At 43.8% G+C, this 15,618-nt stretch overlaps 1 protein-coding gene across 1 annotated transcript in view; it reads left to right on the top strand.

The window, feature by feature from the left end:
• ggcx (gamma-glutamyl carboxylase) overlaps window positions 1-15,618 on the top strand; it is a 79,627-nt gene that overhangs the window by 44,784 nt on the left and 19,225 nt on the right. Inside the window, exons 7-8 of the mRNA XM_072266672.1 lie at window positions 2,436-2,599; window positions 8,007-8,293. Of these exons, the coding sequence (XP_072122773.1) occupies window positions 2,436-2,599; window positions 8,007-8,293 (451 nt within the window). The remainder of the gene's footprint in view (window positions 1-2,435; window positions 2,600-8,006; window positions 8,294-15,618) is intronic.

Raw genomic sequence — 15,618 nt, 5'->3', positions numbered from 1 at the left:
CTCTAAATCCTTCCTACTCAAAGTTCAAAAAATTTCAAAGTTCAAAGGAAATTTTATTATCAAAGTAAAAATACGTCACCATATCCAACCCTGAGATTCGCTTTCTAGTGGGCATACTCACAAATCTATAGAATAGTAACTATAACAGGATCAATGAAAGATCTACCATAGTGCAGAAGACAACAAACTGTGCAAATGCAAATATAAATAAATAGCAATAAATAACGAGAGTATTAGATTAGATTAGATTCAACTTTATTGTCATTGTGCCGAGTACAGATACAAAGCCAGTGAAATGCAGTTAGCATCTAACCAGAAATGCAAAGAATAGTGTTATTTACAAAATAACTGTGAATAAAAAGTAAGTGCTACAGCACACAAGTATAAAAGTACTGAGACGGTACAATATGGGTGCAATACTGCTTAGCGCTGTGATGTGAGGTTCAGCAGGGTCACAGCCTCAGGGAAGAAGCTCTTCCTGTGCCTGCTGGTGCGGGAGCAGAGGCCCCGGTAGCACCAACCGAATGGGAGGAGAGTATGAATATGAGATGAAGAGTCATGTCTTTTCCAAGTGTCTTTTAAATGTTATGTCTGCCTCAAGAACTTCCTCTGGCAGCTTCTTTTATAAACCCACCTCCCACTGTGTAAAGAAAATGCCCGTTAAATCTTTATGTTTTAAATCTTTTCCCTCTCTTAAATCTGTGCCCTCTTGTTTTTGATTCCCTTTCCTGGGGGAAAAGACTGTGAATATTTATTCTATTTTTACCCTCTATTGATTTTATGCATCTCTATAAGGTTACCCTCCAGTCTCCTACGCTCAAAGGAGATTGAGGGGAGACTTTATAGGAATGTTACCTACACCCTGGTTCTGGTACTTCCTTTGTAAATCTTCTTTGCTATGTGACGAGAGTGAATAGGGAACTCAAAGAAATGAAATGTTAGTTTAAAAAAGACTACGTTCTGTGGCCACTTTATCAGCTGCCTCCTGTACCCAATAAAATGGTCACTGAGTGTATGTTCTTGATCTTCTGCTACTGTAGCCCATCAAGATTCAACACAGTGTGCATTCAGTGATGTCCTTCTGCACACCGCTGTTGTAAAGCGTGGTTATTTGAGTCACTGTCACCTTCCCGCCAGCTTGAACCAGTCCGGCTATTCTCCTCTGACCTCTCTCATTAACGACACAAGGGATTCTGCAGATGCTGGAAATTCAAGCAACACACATCAAAGTTGCTGGAGACCCAACGCAGACTGGGAGATCGTTTCGCTGAACACCTACGCTCTGTCCGCCAGAGAAAGCAGGATCTCCTAGTGGCCACACATTTTAATTCCACATCCCATTCCCATTCTGATATGTCTATCCACGGCCTCCTCTACTGTCAAGATGAAGCCACACTCAAGTTGGAGGAACAACACCTTATATTCCGTCTGGGTAGCCTCCAACCTGATGGCATGAACATTGACTTCTCAAACTTCCGCTAATGCCCCACTTCCCCCTCGTACCCCATCTGTTACTTATTTTTATACACACATTCTTTCTCTCACTCTCCTTTTTCTCCCTCTGTCCCTCTGACTATACCCCTTGCCCATCCTCTGGGTTTTTCCCCCCCTCCCCCTTTTCCTTCTCCCTGGGCCTCCTGTCCCATGATCCTCTCATATCCCTTTTGCCAATCACCTGTCCAGCTCTTGGCTCCATCCCTCCCCCTCCTGTCTTCTCCTATCCTCCCTCTCCCCCTCCCACTTTCAAATCTCTTACTAACTCTTCCTTCAGTTAGTCCTGACGAAGGGTCTCGGCCTGAAACGTCGACTGTACCTCTTCCTAGAGATGCTGCCTGGCCTGCTCTCTCATTAACGAGGCGTTTTCGCCCACAGAACCGCCGCTCACTGGATGTTCCTTGTTTTCCACACCATTCGCTGTAAACTCTAGAAACTGATGTATCTGAAAATCTCAGGAGATCAGCAGTTCCTGAGATACTCAAACCACCCCATCTGGCACCAACTATCATTCCACGGTCAAAGTCACTTGGATCACATTTCTTCCCCCCATTCCCAACTGAACCTCTTGATCATGTCTGCGTGCTTTAATGCATTGAGTCGTTGCCACATGATTGGCTGATCAGATATTTGCACTAACCAGCTGGTGTAGAGGTGTACCTAATAAAGTGGCCAATGAGTACAGAATGGTTGAAAGTAGGGATGGAACAGCCATTAAATCCCTGGCGGTGGTTGAGAAGGGGTGTAATGTGTAAAGCTTTGTGTCGATTGTGGCCAGTCTCCACGTAGGAGACCAGCCTCGCGCCCCCCCCGCCCCAAGAACAATTGGACAGAGATCTGACCTGCCGGCCACTGTTTCTCCTGTTGCATTTACTGAACCTCCCTTCTCCGGTGACGCTTGACAATGTGCAGTGCTAATGTTTGCCTCTCTCCTCGAACAGGCTGGTGCTTTCAGAGGAGCTGGTGAGCCTCCTGGTTGTGCACGGAGGTGGCCTTATGTTGGACCTGTCAGCCGGTTATCTTCTCTTCTTCGACGTCACCCGTCCCTACGCCATCTTCTTCGTCACGTACTTCCATTGTATGAACTCTCAGCTCTTCAACATAGGTAATCGCATCTGCCGCCAGCTTCGTTTCATTCTTTAGTGGTAAATATATATTGATAAATCTAAATTTAATTGTAGACTTATAAAAGTAAACTTAGTGCAAATTCACCTGCTTCCAGACTTGATTCCTGCTTTAGTCGTACACCTCAGATATCTGCACTCGGCCGTGGGCTCCATTCCATTTACGTTCACGCTGTTGATCCGGCCTCCACCACCCTCAGGGATAGAGAATTCCAGGGGTTCACTACCTTCTGAGTGAAGAAATTTCTACACACTGCAGTTTTAAAATTACACTGGACGACAAAGAATTTGCTTCCTGAACACTTTTGGGTATATGTTATAGATTTTGGGCTGCTGATCATGAAAATCGCCAGGAAATTTCCCTATCACCCACCATTTTTTTTTTGAAATCACCTATATTTGTTATTTCAATTCATAATTCAAGTTAGAATAATTGACGCCAAGATTAAGGAAGGCATTTTTGGGGTCCCACAAATCAGACAGGTCATCAATGACTGGCAATTTGAGGAACTTCTTGTGGACCGGAGAAAATCACATGGAAGACATTCAAGGATGTTGCTGAAAATTTTGTTGGCAACTACAGAGCACCAAACTACATGCAGCTGGTTGACAACATGCTTCAAACATACAAAATCATGAAGTGCAACATGTCACTACAGATTCATTTTCTGCAATCCCATTTAGACTTCTTCCCTGCAAATCTTGGCACTGTCAGTGACCAGCACGGTGAAAGGTTTCAGCAGGACATTGCAGTCTGGAGAAACGGTATCAGGGCAACTGGAATCCATCAATGCTGGCTGATTATTGTTGGACACTTAAGCGAGAAGCCTCGGACACTGAGTACAAACGAAAATCATCAGCAAAACATTTTTAGCTTAGTTGAACTATTGCAAAGCATCAGCACCGTCATGCAATTAAACACATTATATTTAATAGTAGTTAACTTCTTGTTTCTCAATTCCTACCTGATACAAGATGTCTGAAATTATATTTGTGTTCACCTTCAAGCGTTCTGTCATAAACAAAAAAAAAATTCTGAGGAAGCAACAATTGAAAAAAAAATTGTTGTCCAGTGTTAAATTGGCCTCTTATTTTGCGGTTATATTCCATTCAGATTCAGATTAATTTATCACATATACATCAAAACATACAATGAAATGTGTCTTTTGCATTAACAACTTGCTGGTGGATCTCGCAAGTGTCGCCACACATTCGTTGTCACCTTTTTAAGGTAGAGGGCTGTTTGGAGTTCCCTTCCTCTGGATGGGGTTGGAGGACAGTCTGGGTGGGTGGGAGAGAGGGACAGGGCTTGATTTGCTGCTGTTGCTTTGTTGCTGGTTGTGTTCTGTGTTGTCCTGCTGAACATTGTGAGCATGCTGTGTTGGCACTGGAATCTGTGGCTACACTTGTGGGCTGCCCCCAGCACATCCTGGCTTGTTAACACAAACGATGCTTTTCAATGTTTCAATGTACAATAATGTTTTGTAACTTCAAAGCTGTTCGCCCAACGGAAGGCAATCGCAAACCACCGTTTGCTAGGTACTAGGTCTCTTAGAACCCATTTGCTATGAAAACCATGGTCAAACTCACAAAATGTATCACACAACAACAGCGTCAAGAGGATCTTCAAGACAATTCTGAAGATGCTTCGCTCAGTAGGGTTGATTCTGGTCAGCTGGGGATCCTCGACCGTCATCAAGCTACTGCTCATAAAATTAAAGTAACACAAAAGAAAATGATTGCCACTTGGAATGTAAGAACCCTGTATCAAGCAGGAAGATTGGACAATGTGATAAATGAAATGGAAAGACTAAAGATTAACATCATGGGAATTAGTGAAGTTCATTGGATAGGTGGTGGAACATGTCAGATTAGAAATAAAACACTAGTTTATTCTTGTGGAACATCTCATACTAATGGAGTAGGAATTTTTATGGATGAAAACATGGCAAAAAGTGTTTTAGGACATTGGGCGATATCAGAGAGAATGCTCCTTGTTAGATTCAGAGGACAACCATTTGATTTAGCAATTATACAGGTATATGCATGCACCAACAACAGATGGAACAAATGAAGATATAGATAAATTCTATGAAGAGCTTGAACAAGCAAAGAACGGATGCAAATCTCAAGATACTGTTATTGTCATGGGTGATCTAAATGCTAAAGTAGGACAAGGTGCTGATGGAAATACCATAGGAAAATTTGGACTAGGGGAAAGAAATGAAGGAGGTGAGAAATGGGTGGAATGGTGCAAGATGAATAATCGGGTCATTATGAATACCTACTTTAAAAACTATCCAAGATGCTTGTGGACCTGGAAAAGTCCAGGTGATAATACTAGAAATCAAATTGACTTTATCACTATAAACCAAAGATCTAGAAACTCAGTGACTCAATGCAAAACATATCCAGGTGCAGACTGTAATAGTGACCATAACCCAGTAGTATGTCATGTAAAAGTTAAACTTAAAAAAACTAAAGAAGCAAAAACCTGAACAATCCCTTGACTACTTGCAATTAATTGAAGAAGAAAACTTAAGACGAAAATTTACAATTGAAGTAAGGAATAGATTTCAAAGTCTAGCAATAGAATCTGTTGAAGATAATAGCAATCATGTAGAAATGAAATTTAACTCTCTGAAGGATGCCTTGGTAGAATCAGCGAAGTCAGTGATTCCTAAAAAAGAAAAAAGCACAAAGAATAAATGGATGACAGATGAAATCAAAAATCTAATGGAAGAAAAGAGATGGAAGAAAGCAAATCCTATAAAATATAAGTCCTTGGATAAAAAAAGTCAAAAGCTTATGTCAAAAAGCCAAAGAAGGATGGTTAAACCAGGAATGTGAGCAAATAGAAAGAATCCCTATTACTGATCGTAAAAGGTTACATCAACAAATCAAGAATATCACTGGTAAAAAGCTCCTCTGTTCTTCAGGTGGATGTTTGAAAGCAAAAAACGGTACCATTATCATGGAAAAAGATGAGATTATGAACAGATGGACTGAGTATATTCAGGAATTGTTTGAAGACGATTGAGGTGAAAAACCAGAAATTAAGAAGAACATTGAAGTTCCAAGTATTTTAAAATCTGAAGTTCGTAATGCAATAAATAAGATGAAGAAAGGAAAGGCAGCAGGTCCTGACAAATTAGTAATAGAACAAATTATCACCCTTGAAGATTATGGAATTGAAAAACTTACTGATTTAATCAATGACATTTATGAGACTGGAATAATACCAGAAGAGATGAAAAAATCAGTATTTATCACTCTTCCTAAGAAACCTGGAGCAATAGAATGTGAATTACGTAGTACCATAAGTTTAATGAGTCATATCACCAAAATACTTCTAAGAATTTTGATGACAAGAGCTAAAAGCAAGATACAAGCTGAAATAGGTAAAGAACAATGTGGTTTTGTGAAAGACAAAGGTACAAGAAACGTGATATTGATGTTAAAGATACTATCAGAAGGAGCTATTCAAGTGCAAAAAGGTTCGTTTGTTTTATCGACTATACAAAAGCATTTGATAAAGTGAAGCACAATAAGTTATTCGAAATATTACAGGAAACTCTAGATCTAGATTTGAAAGACCTCCGCCTAATCAGAAATCTGTACTGGGAAAAAACTGCCGCTGTAAGAATAGATGGGGAAGTGAGTCAGTTTACGAAAATCAAGAGAGGCGTTAGACAAGGGTCTGCTTTCTCCCCTGATTTGTTTAACGTGTACGGTGAAACAATATTGAAAAAAGTAAGAGACATCTTGGGAATCAAAGTTGGCGGTGAAAACATTAATAATTTTAGATAAGTGGATGACACTGTTAATTGCAAGTACGGAGGAAGAACTACAAAACTTAATTCATATAGTTGTTGAAGAAAGTGCAAAAATGGGTCTATCTATCAATTGCAAAAAGACAGAATGTATGGTGATACCCAAAAAGAAGGAGAATCCTATCTGCAGGCTGAGAATAAACGGGGAAAACATAAAGTAAGTACAGAACTTTTGCTATTTAGGAAGCTGGGTGACACCAGATGGCAGGTGCGACACGGACATCAAAAGAAGAATAGGGATGGCAAAAGACACCTTTACGAGAATGAAGAGTATACTGACCAACACTAAACTAGGCATGACAACCCGCCTCAGAGTACTGAAATGTTACGTTTATCCAGTTATGTTACATGGATCAGAATGTTGGACAATATCTAGTAGTAACATGAGGAAACGAATTGAAGCAGCAGAGACGTGGTTTTTGAGGAGGATGCAAAGAATATCATGGACGAAACGAATATCTAACGAGGATGTCATGAACAGAGCAAACACAAAAAGAGAAATAATATATGAGATCATGAAAAGGCAATGTGACTTCATTGGACATGTGATTAGGAAAGAGGAGTTAGAATGCACGGTAATTATGGGAAAGATTGAAGGGAAGAAAGCAAGAGGAAGGCGAAGGCAAAGACAAATGATGATGGAGACATCAGCCAGAGAACTGGAAATGAATACCAATGAATTGATCCACTTGACCCGAAACAGGAGTGTCTGGGCCACGGCAGTCAAAGCTCAAACTGGGCGTGGCACCTGATGATGATGATGATGATGATGATGAACTTCAAAGAATTAAACTAATTCAAAGGAAGAAGTGAGAGTCTGAAACATGGGCCTGACTTCGAGTTTACTTTAAGCACGGTGCGCACATATCACCTGTCTACCTATATAACAAACAATAATGCTTAACCAAACAATATATATAATATATGATTACTCAAATATTACTAAAATTCTAAAATACCCGGCAGTCGTCATTATGTACCGTGTTGTATGACGTCATCATTGTGTGCCGCGTCGTATGACATCATCATTGCGTACCGTGTTGTATGACATCATCATTGTGTGCCGTGTCGTATGACATGGGCGATCATGGTCTTTCCATGACCTTGATTGTTCTTGGCTAATTTTTCTACAGAAGTGGTTTGCCATCGCCTTCTTCTGGGCAGTGTCTTTACAAGACGGGTGACACCAGCCATTATCAATACTCTTCAGAGATTGTCTGCCTGGCGTCAGTGGTCACATAACCAGGACTTGTGATCTCCACCAGCTGGACCAGCTGCTTGTATGACCATCCACCACCTGCTCCTGTGACTTCACCTGACCCTGATCGGGGGCTAAGCAGACTAGCGGAGGGAAGGAGCACCTTACACCTCCTTTAGTTGGAGACACATCTTCACTCCGCCATCCACAATCTACAGTATGTGATAGTTCTGAGCCTGAGTTAGTTCTGACCAGGGCAGTGCACGTACCTAGCCCTAGGCTTACAGCAGAGTTTGGGACTACATTTTTCAAGTGGTATGGCTTTGTTTATTAATGGAAATATGACTTCCTTTCCAGGGATGTTCTCCTACACAATGCTGGCAACGTCTCCGCTGTTCTGCTACCCTGACTGGCCGAGGTCATTCATTCGGAAGTTCCCGAGCTTCCTGAGGACACTGCTCCCGCTCACTGATCCGCCCCAGCCCAGCGACTCGTGCGTGCCTCCCATCGAGGAACGGGGCAGAAGCCAGCAGCGTACCGGCACGGAGACACCACTCACGTTGCGACAGAGGCTGGGGGCAGTCTTCGTCGTAATCTACGTTGCCGAGCAGTTCTTCTTGCCGTATTCGCACTTCATCACGCAGGTGGGTGATCGGGAGCCTCTGGCTGGGTAGGCAATCGAGTGACGCGGGCGCAGAGACTTGCAAGGGAAGACCGTTTGATCTGAGTGGGAATATACTATGGTTCAATCATTAATACCAGGAAAGACAACCTCACTTGTCCCCAGACGATCAGTGAGCCCTCCAGCCCCGAGAATGGGCAAGTCTAGAACTGGATCCCAGGGTAGGGGGTTGAGTGGTCGTGTGTCTGTACCCGATGAGGGGGTAGTAGTGACCAGAGAAATGCACCTGGTGAGCGGGGAGTGACTGGTCAAAGTCGAGTAAAGATAAAGATCAACTTTATTTGTCACATGTACATTCAAACTACTGTGAATTGTGTCGTTTGCGTCAAATCAAGTGAACGAGTATCATGCTGGGCGGCCTGCAAGTGTCGACATGCTTCCGCCACCAGCACAGCATTCCCACACCTCACTAGCCCTAATCCGTACTACCTCGGAATGCCGGAGGCAACTGGAGCGCTCATTAGGAAATCTACCCGGTCACACCCCTTACAGACAGCGGCAGGAGTTGAAACCGTTCGGTGATCGCGGGTACTCTAATAGTGTTAAGCTGACTGCTACTTGCCGCGTGCACAGCTGCAGTGAGCAGCGTCAGCAGCACGTACATACACTTAGACACGACGCTCACAAGAAAAACATAAACATAAATTATATAAGAAAGAACAAAAAAGATGCTCAAGTCCATTGTGGAGACATGAGAGCCTGCAGATGGTGACAGAATTTTATTCTGTATTTGCAGTTTGTCGTCTTTTACACACTGGTTGTTCCGCCCAGTTGGTGTGGTCTTTCATTGATTCTATTACGGTTATTGGATTTATTGAGTATGCCCGCAAGAAAAGAATCTCGGGGCTGTGTATGGTGACGTATATATACTCTGGGAATAAATTTACCTTGAACTTGAAACCTACGGAGGGTTCATATAACTTCATGGATGCAGCCCAACCTGCTGAGTTCCTCTGGCGCTTTGTGTGCGTTAGTTGAAAGTCCATTCTAGTACAAAGCGGTCAACGTGTTGCTGTCACGAGGAATTCTGCAGATGCTGGAAGTTCAAGCAACACACATCAAAGTTGCTGGTGAACACAACAGGCCAGGCAGCATCTCTAGGAAGAGGTACTGTCGACGTTTTGGGCCAAGACCCTTCGTCAGGACTAACTGAAGGAAGAGTTAGTAAGAGATTTGAGAGGGGGAGGGGGAGATCCGAAATGATAGGAGAAGACAGGAGGGGGAGGGATGGAGCCAAGAGCTGGACAGTTGATTGGCAAAAGGGATATGAGAGGATCATGGGACAGGAGGCCTAGGGAGAAAGAAAGGATGAGGGGGGAAAACACAGAGGATGGGCATATCCCTTTTGCCAATCAACTGTCCAGCACTTGGCTCCATCCCTCCCCCTCCTGTCTTCTCCTATCATTTTGGATCTCCCCCTCCCCCTCCCACTTTCAAATCTCTTACTAGCTCTTCCTTCAGTTAGTCCTGACAAAGGGTCTCGGCCCGAAACGTCGACTGTACCTCTTCCTAGAGATGCTGCCTGGCCTGCTGCGTTCACCAGTAACTTTGATGTGTGTAACGTGTTGCTGTACTGAGGTAAGGTTAGGGTTGTGCGGGATGGTTGAACATGTTCCTGAACGTGGTGGTGCTGGACTGTACCTCCTGTCCGATGGTAGCTGTGAGACAATGGCGTGGCATAGACAGTGGGAAACTTTTATCGATGTTGCTTTTTTTTGTGTGTGTGTAAGAGGGGTGGTTGGGGATTTTGTGCTACTGAGTCTGTTCTTTCCTGTGAGTGAGGGGGCCGTGGATTGTTATCTGTAGGGGATTATTGATTTTTTTTTGCTGTGGGCAGGGGGGGGTGTGATTTGGGGTCTGTAAAATTTGTTTCTTTTTTGTGACGGTTGGGGTGGGGGGTGGTGATGTCTTTACTGTCATCAACGTCCATGGTCTTTCTGTATTTAATGACTATCTGGAGAAGATGAATATCAGAGTTGTATTGTACATGCATACTTTGACAATGAAATGAACCTTTAAAAGTTTTTTAAAAAAGTCAAAAAGAGAGCGAAATATTGAGGTAGTTGTCTGTGAAGCCTGTGTTGCCTGCAGTACATTGGGTTAAGTCCAATACTCCCTGAAATAAACTGTGGAGATCCATATCTAGGGGTGGGGGGAAGGAAGAGTGGCTGTGAGACTGTCCCCAGTGAGGGGGAGGTGTGGCATGATTATTCGTCTGTAGTCTGGCACCACAGCATTAAGTGACATCCCTTCTCTCTAATCTTCACAATCAGCTATTCAGTAGTTAATCCCGTTGCCTCATTACGGTTTCTCTGCTACAGGCAACTGTACTGAAATTCTAATATAATTTCTGGGAGGCTGTCAGAGCAGCAGCTGATTTCAGTCCCTGTGCGTCCCCCGCCATACTTGGGTTGGCCACTAGATGGGAGTGTTTCTCTAAACTGAACCAACGTCAAACTACGTCAAAGTAAGAAAGGGATTCATTGTCAAAGTATGTCTGCTATATACAAGTATAGAACCTATTTAAAAAAAAGACCGTCAGACAGCCAAAGTGTAGGATTAAAAAAAACGAATCATGTAATCAACTGATACTTGGAACGGAAGTTCACTGATGTGAGTCCGCTGCCAAGAAGCCAGTCATCGATGAGCTGATCTGGGAGATGTCAGCTGTAGGCCACAGTCTCAGAGATGAGTAACCTCGTGGAGTGGCAAGCTGAACACTGGCCCATCCCTTGCCTCTAGCCCCGACTTGGGATCGCAAGTACATTTATGCACAGGTGAAATGAAAAATTTGCCTGCAGCACATCACAGGTACGTAAGAGCAGATAAACACCATTTATAAGTAAAAAGGTTAAACAAGCTATAGACTATTTTTACATTGGAACAAAACAAAGCTAAGTCCAATGTGCAAAGTGGTCACAACTTTGCTATACTGAGGTAGTGATGAGAGTTGTGGAAGTTCGTTCAATAACCAAATGGTTGAAGGGAAGCAGTTGCTGGTGTGGGACCTCTGGCTTTTGTGCCTCGTGCCCGATGGTAGCTGTGAGATGGCATGGCCTGGATGGTGGGGATCTTTGATGATAGATCTATATCTATCTATATCTATAGGCATCTGTTAGTCTTGTGAGACCATGGATTGGTGCCTTGGAAGGTTTCCAGGGTGCAGGCCTGAGCAAGGTTGTATGGAAGACCAGCAGTTGCCCATGCTGCAAGTCTCCCTCTCCACGCCACCGATGTTGTCCAAGGGAAGGGCATTAGGACCCATACAGCTTGGCACCGGTGTCGTTGCAGAGCAATGTGTGGTTAAGTGCCTTGATCAAGGACACAACACGCTGCCTCAGCTGAGGCTCGAACTAGCGACCTTCAGATCACTAGACCGACGCCTTAACCACTTGGCCACGTGCCACCACGATAATAGCTAAACACAAGATATTCTGCAGATGCTGGAAATCCAGAGCAATGTGTTGGAGGAACTCAGCAGGTCAGGCAGCATCTATGAAAGTGAATAAGCAGCCAATGTTTCGGACCGAGACTCCTCTTCAAAGCTTAGGATTCTTTGATGATAGATGTTGCCTTCCTGAGGCAAGCACTTTCTGTAGATAGTACCGCTGGTGTGGAGGGATGTGCCAGTGATTATACTGTGCTGAGTCTACTACTCAGTCATATTAGTAATATTAGCACTTAGTGGCCACTGAATGGCTTTTTCAACCCATTTAATCTGTGCTAGCATGCACTAGGTGGCCACTTTATTAGGTACACCTCATTAATGCAAATATCTAATCAGCCAATCACGTGGCAGCATCTCGGTGCATAAAAGCATGCAGACATGGTCAAGAGATTCAGTTGTTGCTCAGACCAAATATCAGAATGGGGGAAAAGAAATGTGATCCAAGCGTCTCTGACCGTGGGATAATTGTTGGTGCCAGGCGAGGTGGTTTGAGTATCTCAGAAGCTGCTGATCTCCTGGGATTTTCATGAACAATAGTCTCTAGAGTTCACAGAGAACGGTGTGAAAAACAACAGTGAGTGGCAGTTCTGAGGATGAAAATGGTTTATTAATGAGAGGTCAGAGGTGAATGGCCAGATGGATGGGAAGGTGACAGTAACTCAAATAACCACACATTACAACAGTGGTGTGCAGAAGAGCGTCTCTGAATGCAGAACACATCGAACCTTGAAGTAGACAGGCTACAGCAGCAGAAGATCACGAACACTGAGTGTATATTCACCTCCTGTCTTGCACTAACCAGACGTTATATTTTCTTACCCCGTTCTGATCGGCTGATGTGGATTTTTCCTACATGCTTCTATGCTAGTGAGTACCTGGACAATACACTCCACCTCCTAACCAGTACCTGAGTCAAGGCATTCCTCTTGAACTGGAGTTATGGGCGGCAGCTCTATTGGCCAAGCCTTGGTCCCAGCTTAAGATGGCGCGACTGAAGATGGGTGACAACTTACTGGTGGTTTATAAAGCAAGAAATGTAACAAAATCCTTTTCCTCTGTGGAAAATTATGGTAAACGATCAGCGCAAACAATAAAGAGGTGAGCGAGGGCGGGGTGAACCCTAGGACCAAGGTGTGTGGGTGTGAGACGGAGTCGGGACGAGGTCAAGGCACGTTTGAGGTGAAGTGGTCGGAGTGAGGTGGGGACGTGGTTGAGACGGAATTGGGACGTGCGAAGTGGAGAAAAGCCAGAGCGGAGGAGAGCGAGGTCTGATTGATCTAAGCACAGGGCCGGTTTGGAAAGGTCAGACAAGGGCTGGAACATGGCAGCAGGGTCCAGGCTCAGAGCATATCGAATGACAGGGTCCTAGTGTGGGGAACGACCCTGTGTTTGGACAATTTAAACACTGCGCCAGATGGACTGAAAAGGCAGGGTTGGAGGTGAGGGTCAGGCCGGTTCTGCTCCCTGCTCTGCTGCCCACATCACTGAAGCTCAGGCTGTGAACTTGCTCCAGCTGTTCCGGGTTTTGTGTTTGCGAGTTCCGTGACAATTTGCTCCGCTGTTGATATACTGAGGATGTGGGCCTGCTCCAGGCTTTGGGTCTATGGACTCACTTTCGTTCTGAATGCTGTTGCTTGCTTTTATTGTTTGCACAATTTGTGTGTTTTTTTTCCCCCCTCTTTGCATTGGGTGTTTTGTTGGTCTTTATTTTTTAATGGGTTCTTTTGGGTTTCTTGTTTTGTGGCTGCCTGTAAGGAGACGAATCTCAAGGTTGTATAATAAATACATACTTTGATCATAAATAATGAGGAAGGAGAAGATGGCGAGATGGCAGTGCGCGCACGGCCACTTCGGTGATGATATCTGTTATCTGTCAAGTAGGGGACTGTGCACAATTCTGATTTGATGGAGACAGACGTGAGAGTACGGAGGAACATCGGGAAAACTTCTGAAATGCCCGCTTCGCTGCCGCTTCTACTGTGTGGTAACCGGAATCTCCGGAGCTGAAGGCCCCGAATCCTCGGCTTTGCGTGTTTCAGCGGCCGGGGCGAGGTCAAAGGCGCTTGGCAGAGGATGGCGCTCGGGAGGCTGTATCGGAGAGGCTGGTTGGAAGCTCGAAGTTTTCGGACGGATGGACTCAGTGTCGGCTGTGGTCGGCTGCTTCCAAGGCATCGGCAAGTTGACGGTGCCTGGAGGTTTATGGCAGGGAGTTTCTCCCTTTTGCTGCCTGCGATCGGGGACTCAGGAGTCGATTGACTCGGGGACTTTTGAGACTTTATTTACCGTGCCCATGGTTTGTTCTTCATCAAATTATGGTATTGCTTTGCACTGCTGTAACTATATGTTATAATTATGTGGTTCTATCAGTGTTAGTCTTTGGTTTGTCCTGTTTTCTGTGATATCACTCCGGAGAAACATTGTATCATTTCTTAATGCATGTATGCATTTCTAAATGACAATAAAAGGGGACTGAGTGTTCTCATAATCTAAAAAAAATTACTTTGAAATTGATGTCCCCACCAGAGTCTTTAAATGGCACTCTCTGCCACTGTCAGCACAGGGATTTTTCAGTGTCTAGGTGATATGCACACACCAGTTTGGGTTAAACTGTGCATCTGTTTAACACTCTGGATTAATTATTTGGCCCATTTATTGTGTGTTACAGCAGATTACACATTGAAAATAAACGATGGGATTGTAGGTTGTGGGAGGTGATATGTAAATGCATATTTCATCACTTTCTGTCACTTAGTGGAAATTTGGGAGAAAATGATTCCAGAACAAGGAAATCACAACTCCCTACATCATTGTTCTCTCTAAGCTGTGTGGGTGCATAGCCGCACAGTAACTGAAAGGCCCCCGTGCACATAGCCTTTGTTGCTGTGCAGCTGGAATTTTCTTTTATATAATGTTAATATAATTTTGAAAACTATGTTAATATAATTGTGAAATACCCTTTACTTTGAAACATTTTAGGGCTTCAAAGTATTTACATTGTCAGTGTTTCAATTTACAACACTGTTACAAATTGTAACAACAAACACAGAATGGAAGTCTGTAGCACATTGTTAATAAGCCGTTGGCCTGCTGGCGCTGATGCCGTCTAGTCGAAACATTTTACTTTTGCCATTGTGCCTGTCAGTTGTTTTGTCTGCCTGACATTGGTTACGTTTGTTGTGAGTTGTGGTTTGTGTTTGTTTGATGTGCATATTACCGAAAAAAAATTTAAAGTGCTGCACTGTTTTCAGGCTGTGAAATAATTTCCTTCTCAAAGCAACAGTTGGTCTGTGCAGCTGTAAAAAAAAAATAGAGAGAACTGTTCTCAGGGCAGGAACAACTCAACACACAGAGAATACAGGAACTGTGCTGATAGGGTGAGAAGAGGTGGTGATTGCTTCAGGTTTGGGCACTTGGTAAATGCATCTTTATTTTTGCTTAAGACACATAAAATGCTGGAGGAATTTACCAGGTTAGGCAGTATCTATGGAGAGCAATAAACAGTTGACATTTTGGGCCGAAACTCTTCGTGAGTCCTGATGCAAGTCCCAAAATATGGACCCTTTATTCTTCTCCAGAGATGCTGCCTGACCTGCTGAGTTCCTCCATTATTTTGTGTGTGTTATTCTGGATTTCCAGCATCTCTTGTGATCTTTGCTATTTCTGTCTTGCCAGCAAGTTTGTCTTCGAGATGTGATTGCACGTTAGGGTGTACAGAGGAGGTTCTCCGGGAAGTTGCCTGCAGTGGAGAAGTTCAGATACGGGGAGAGATTGGAGAAGATGGGCCTGTTTTCCCTGGGGCAGAGGAGGCTGAAGGGTTGATTAAAGTTCGTATGATTGTG

The sequence above is a fragment of the Mobula birostris genome, chromosome 8, assembly GCF_030028105.1.
Source record: "Mobula birostris isolate sMobBir1 chromosome 8, sMobBir1.hap1, whole genome shotgun sequence".
NCBI lineage: Eukaryota > Metazoa > Chordata > Chondrichthyes > Myliobatiformes > Myliobatidae > Mobula > Mobula birostris.
The sequence above is the reverse complement of the archived record's forward strand: the minus strand, read 5'-3'. Positions and strand labels throughout refer to the sequence as shown.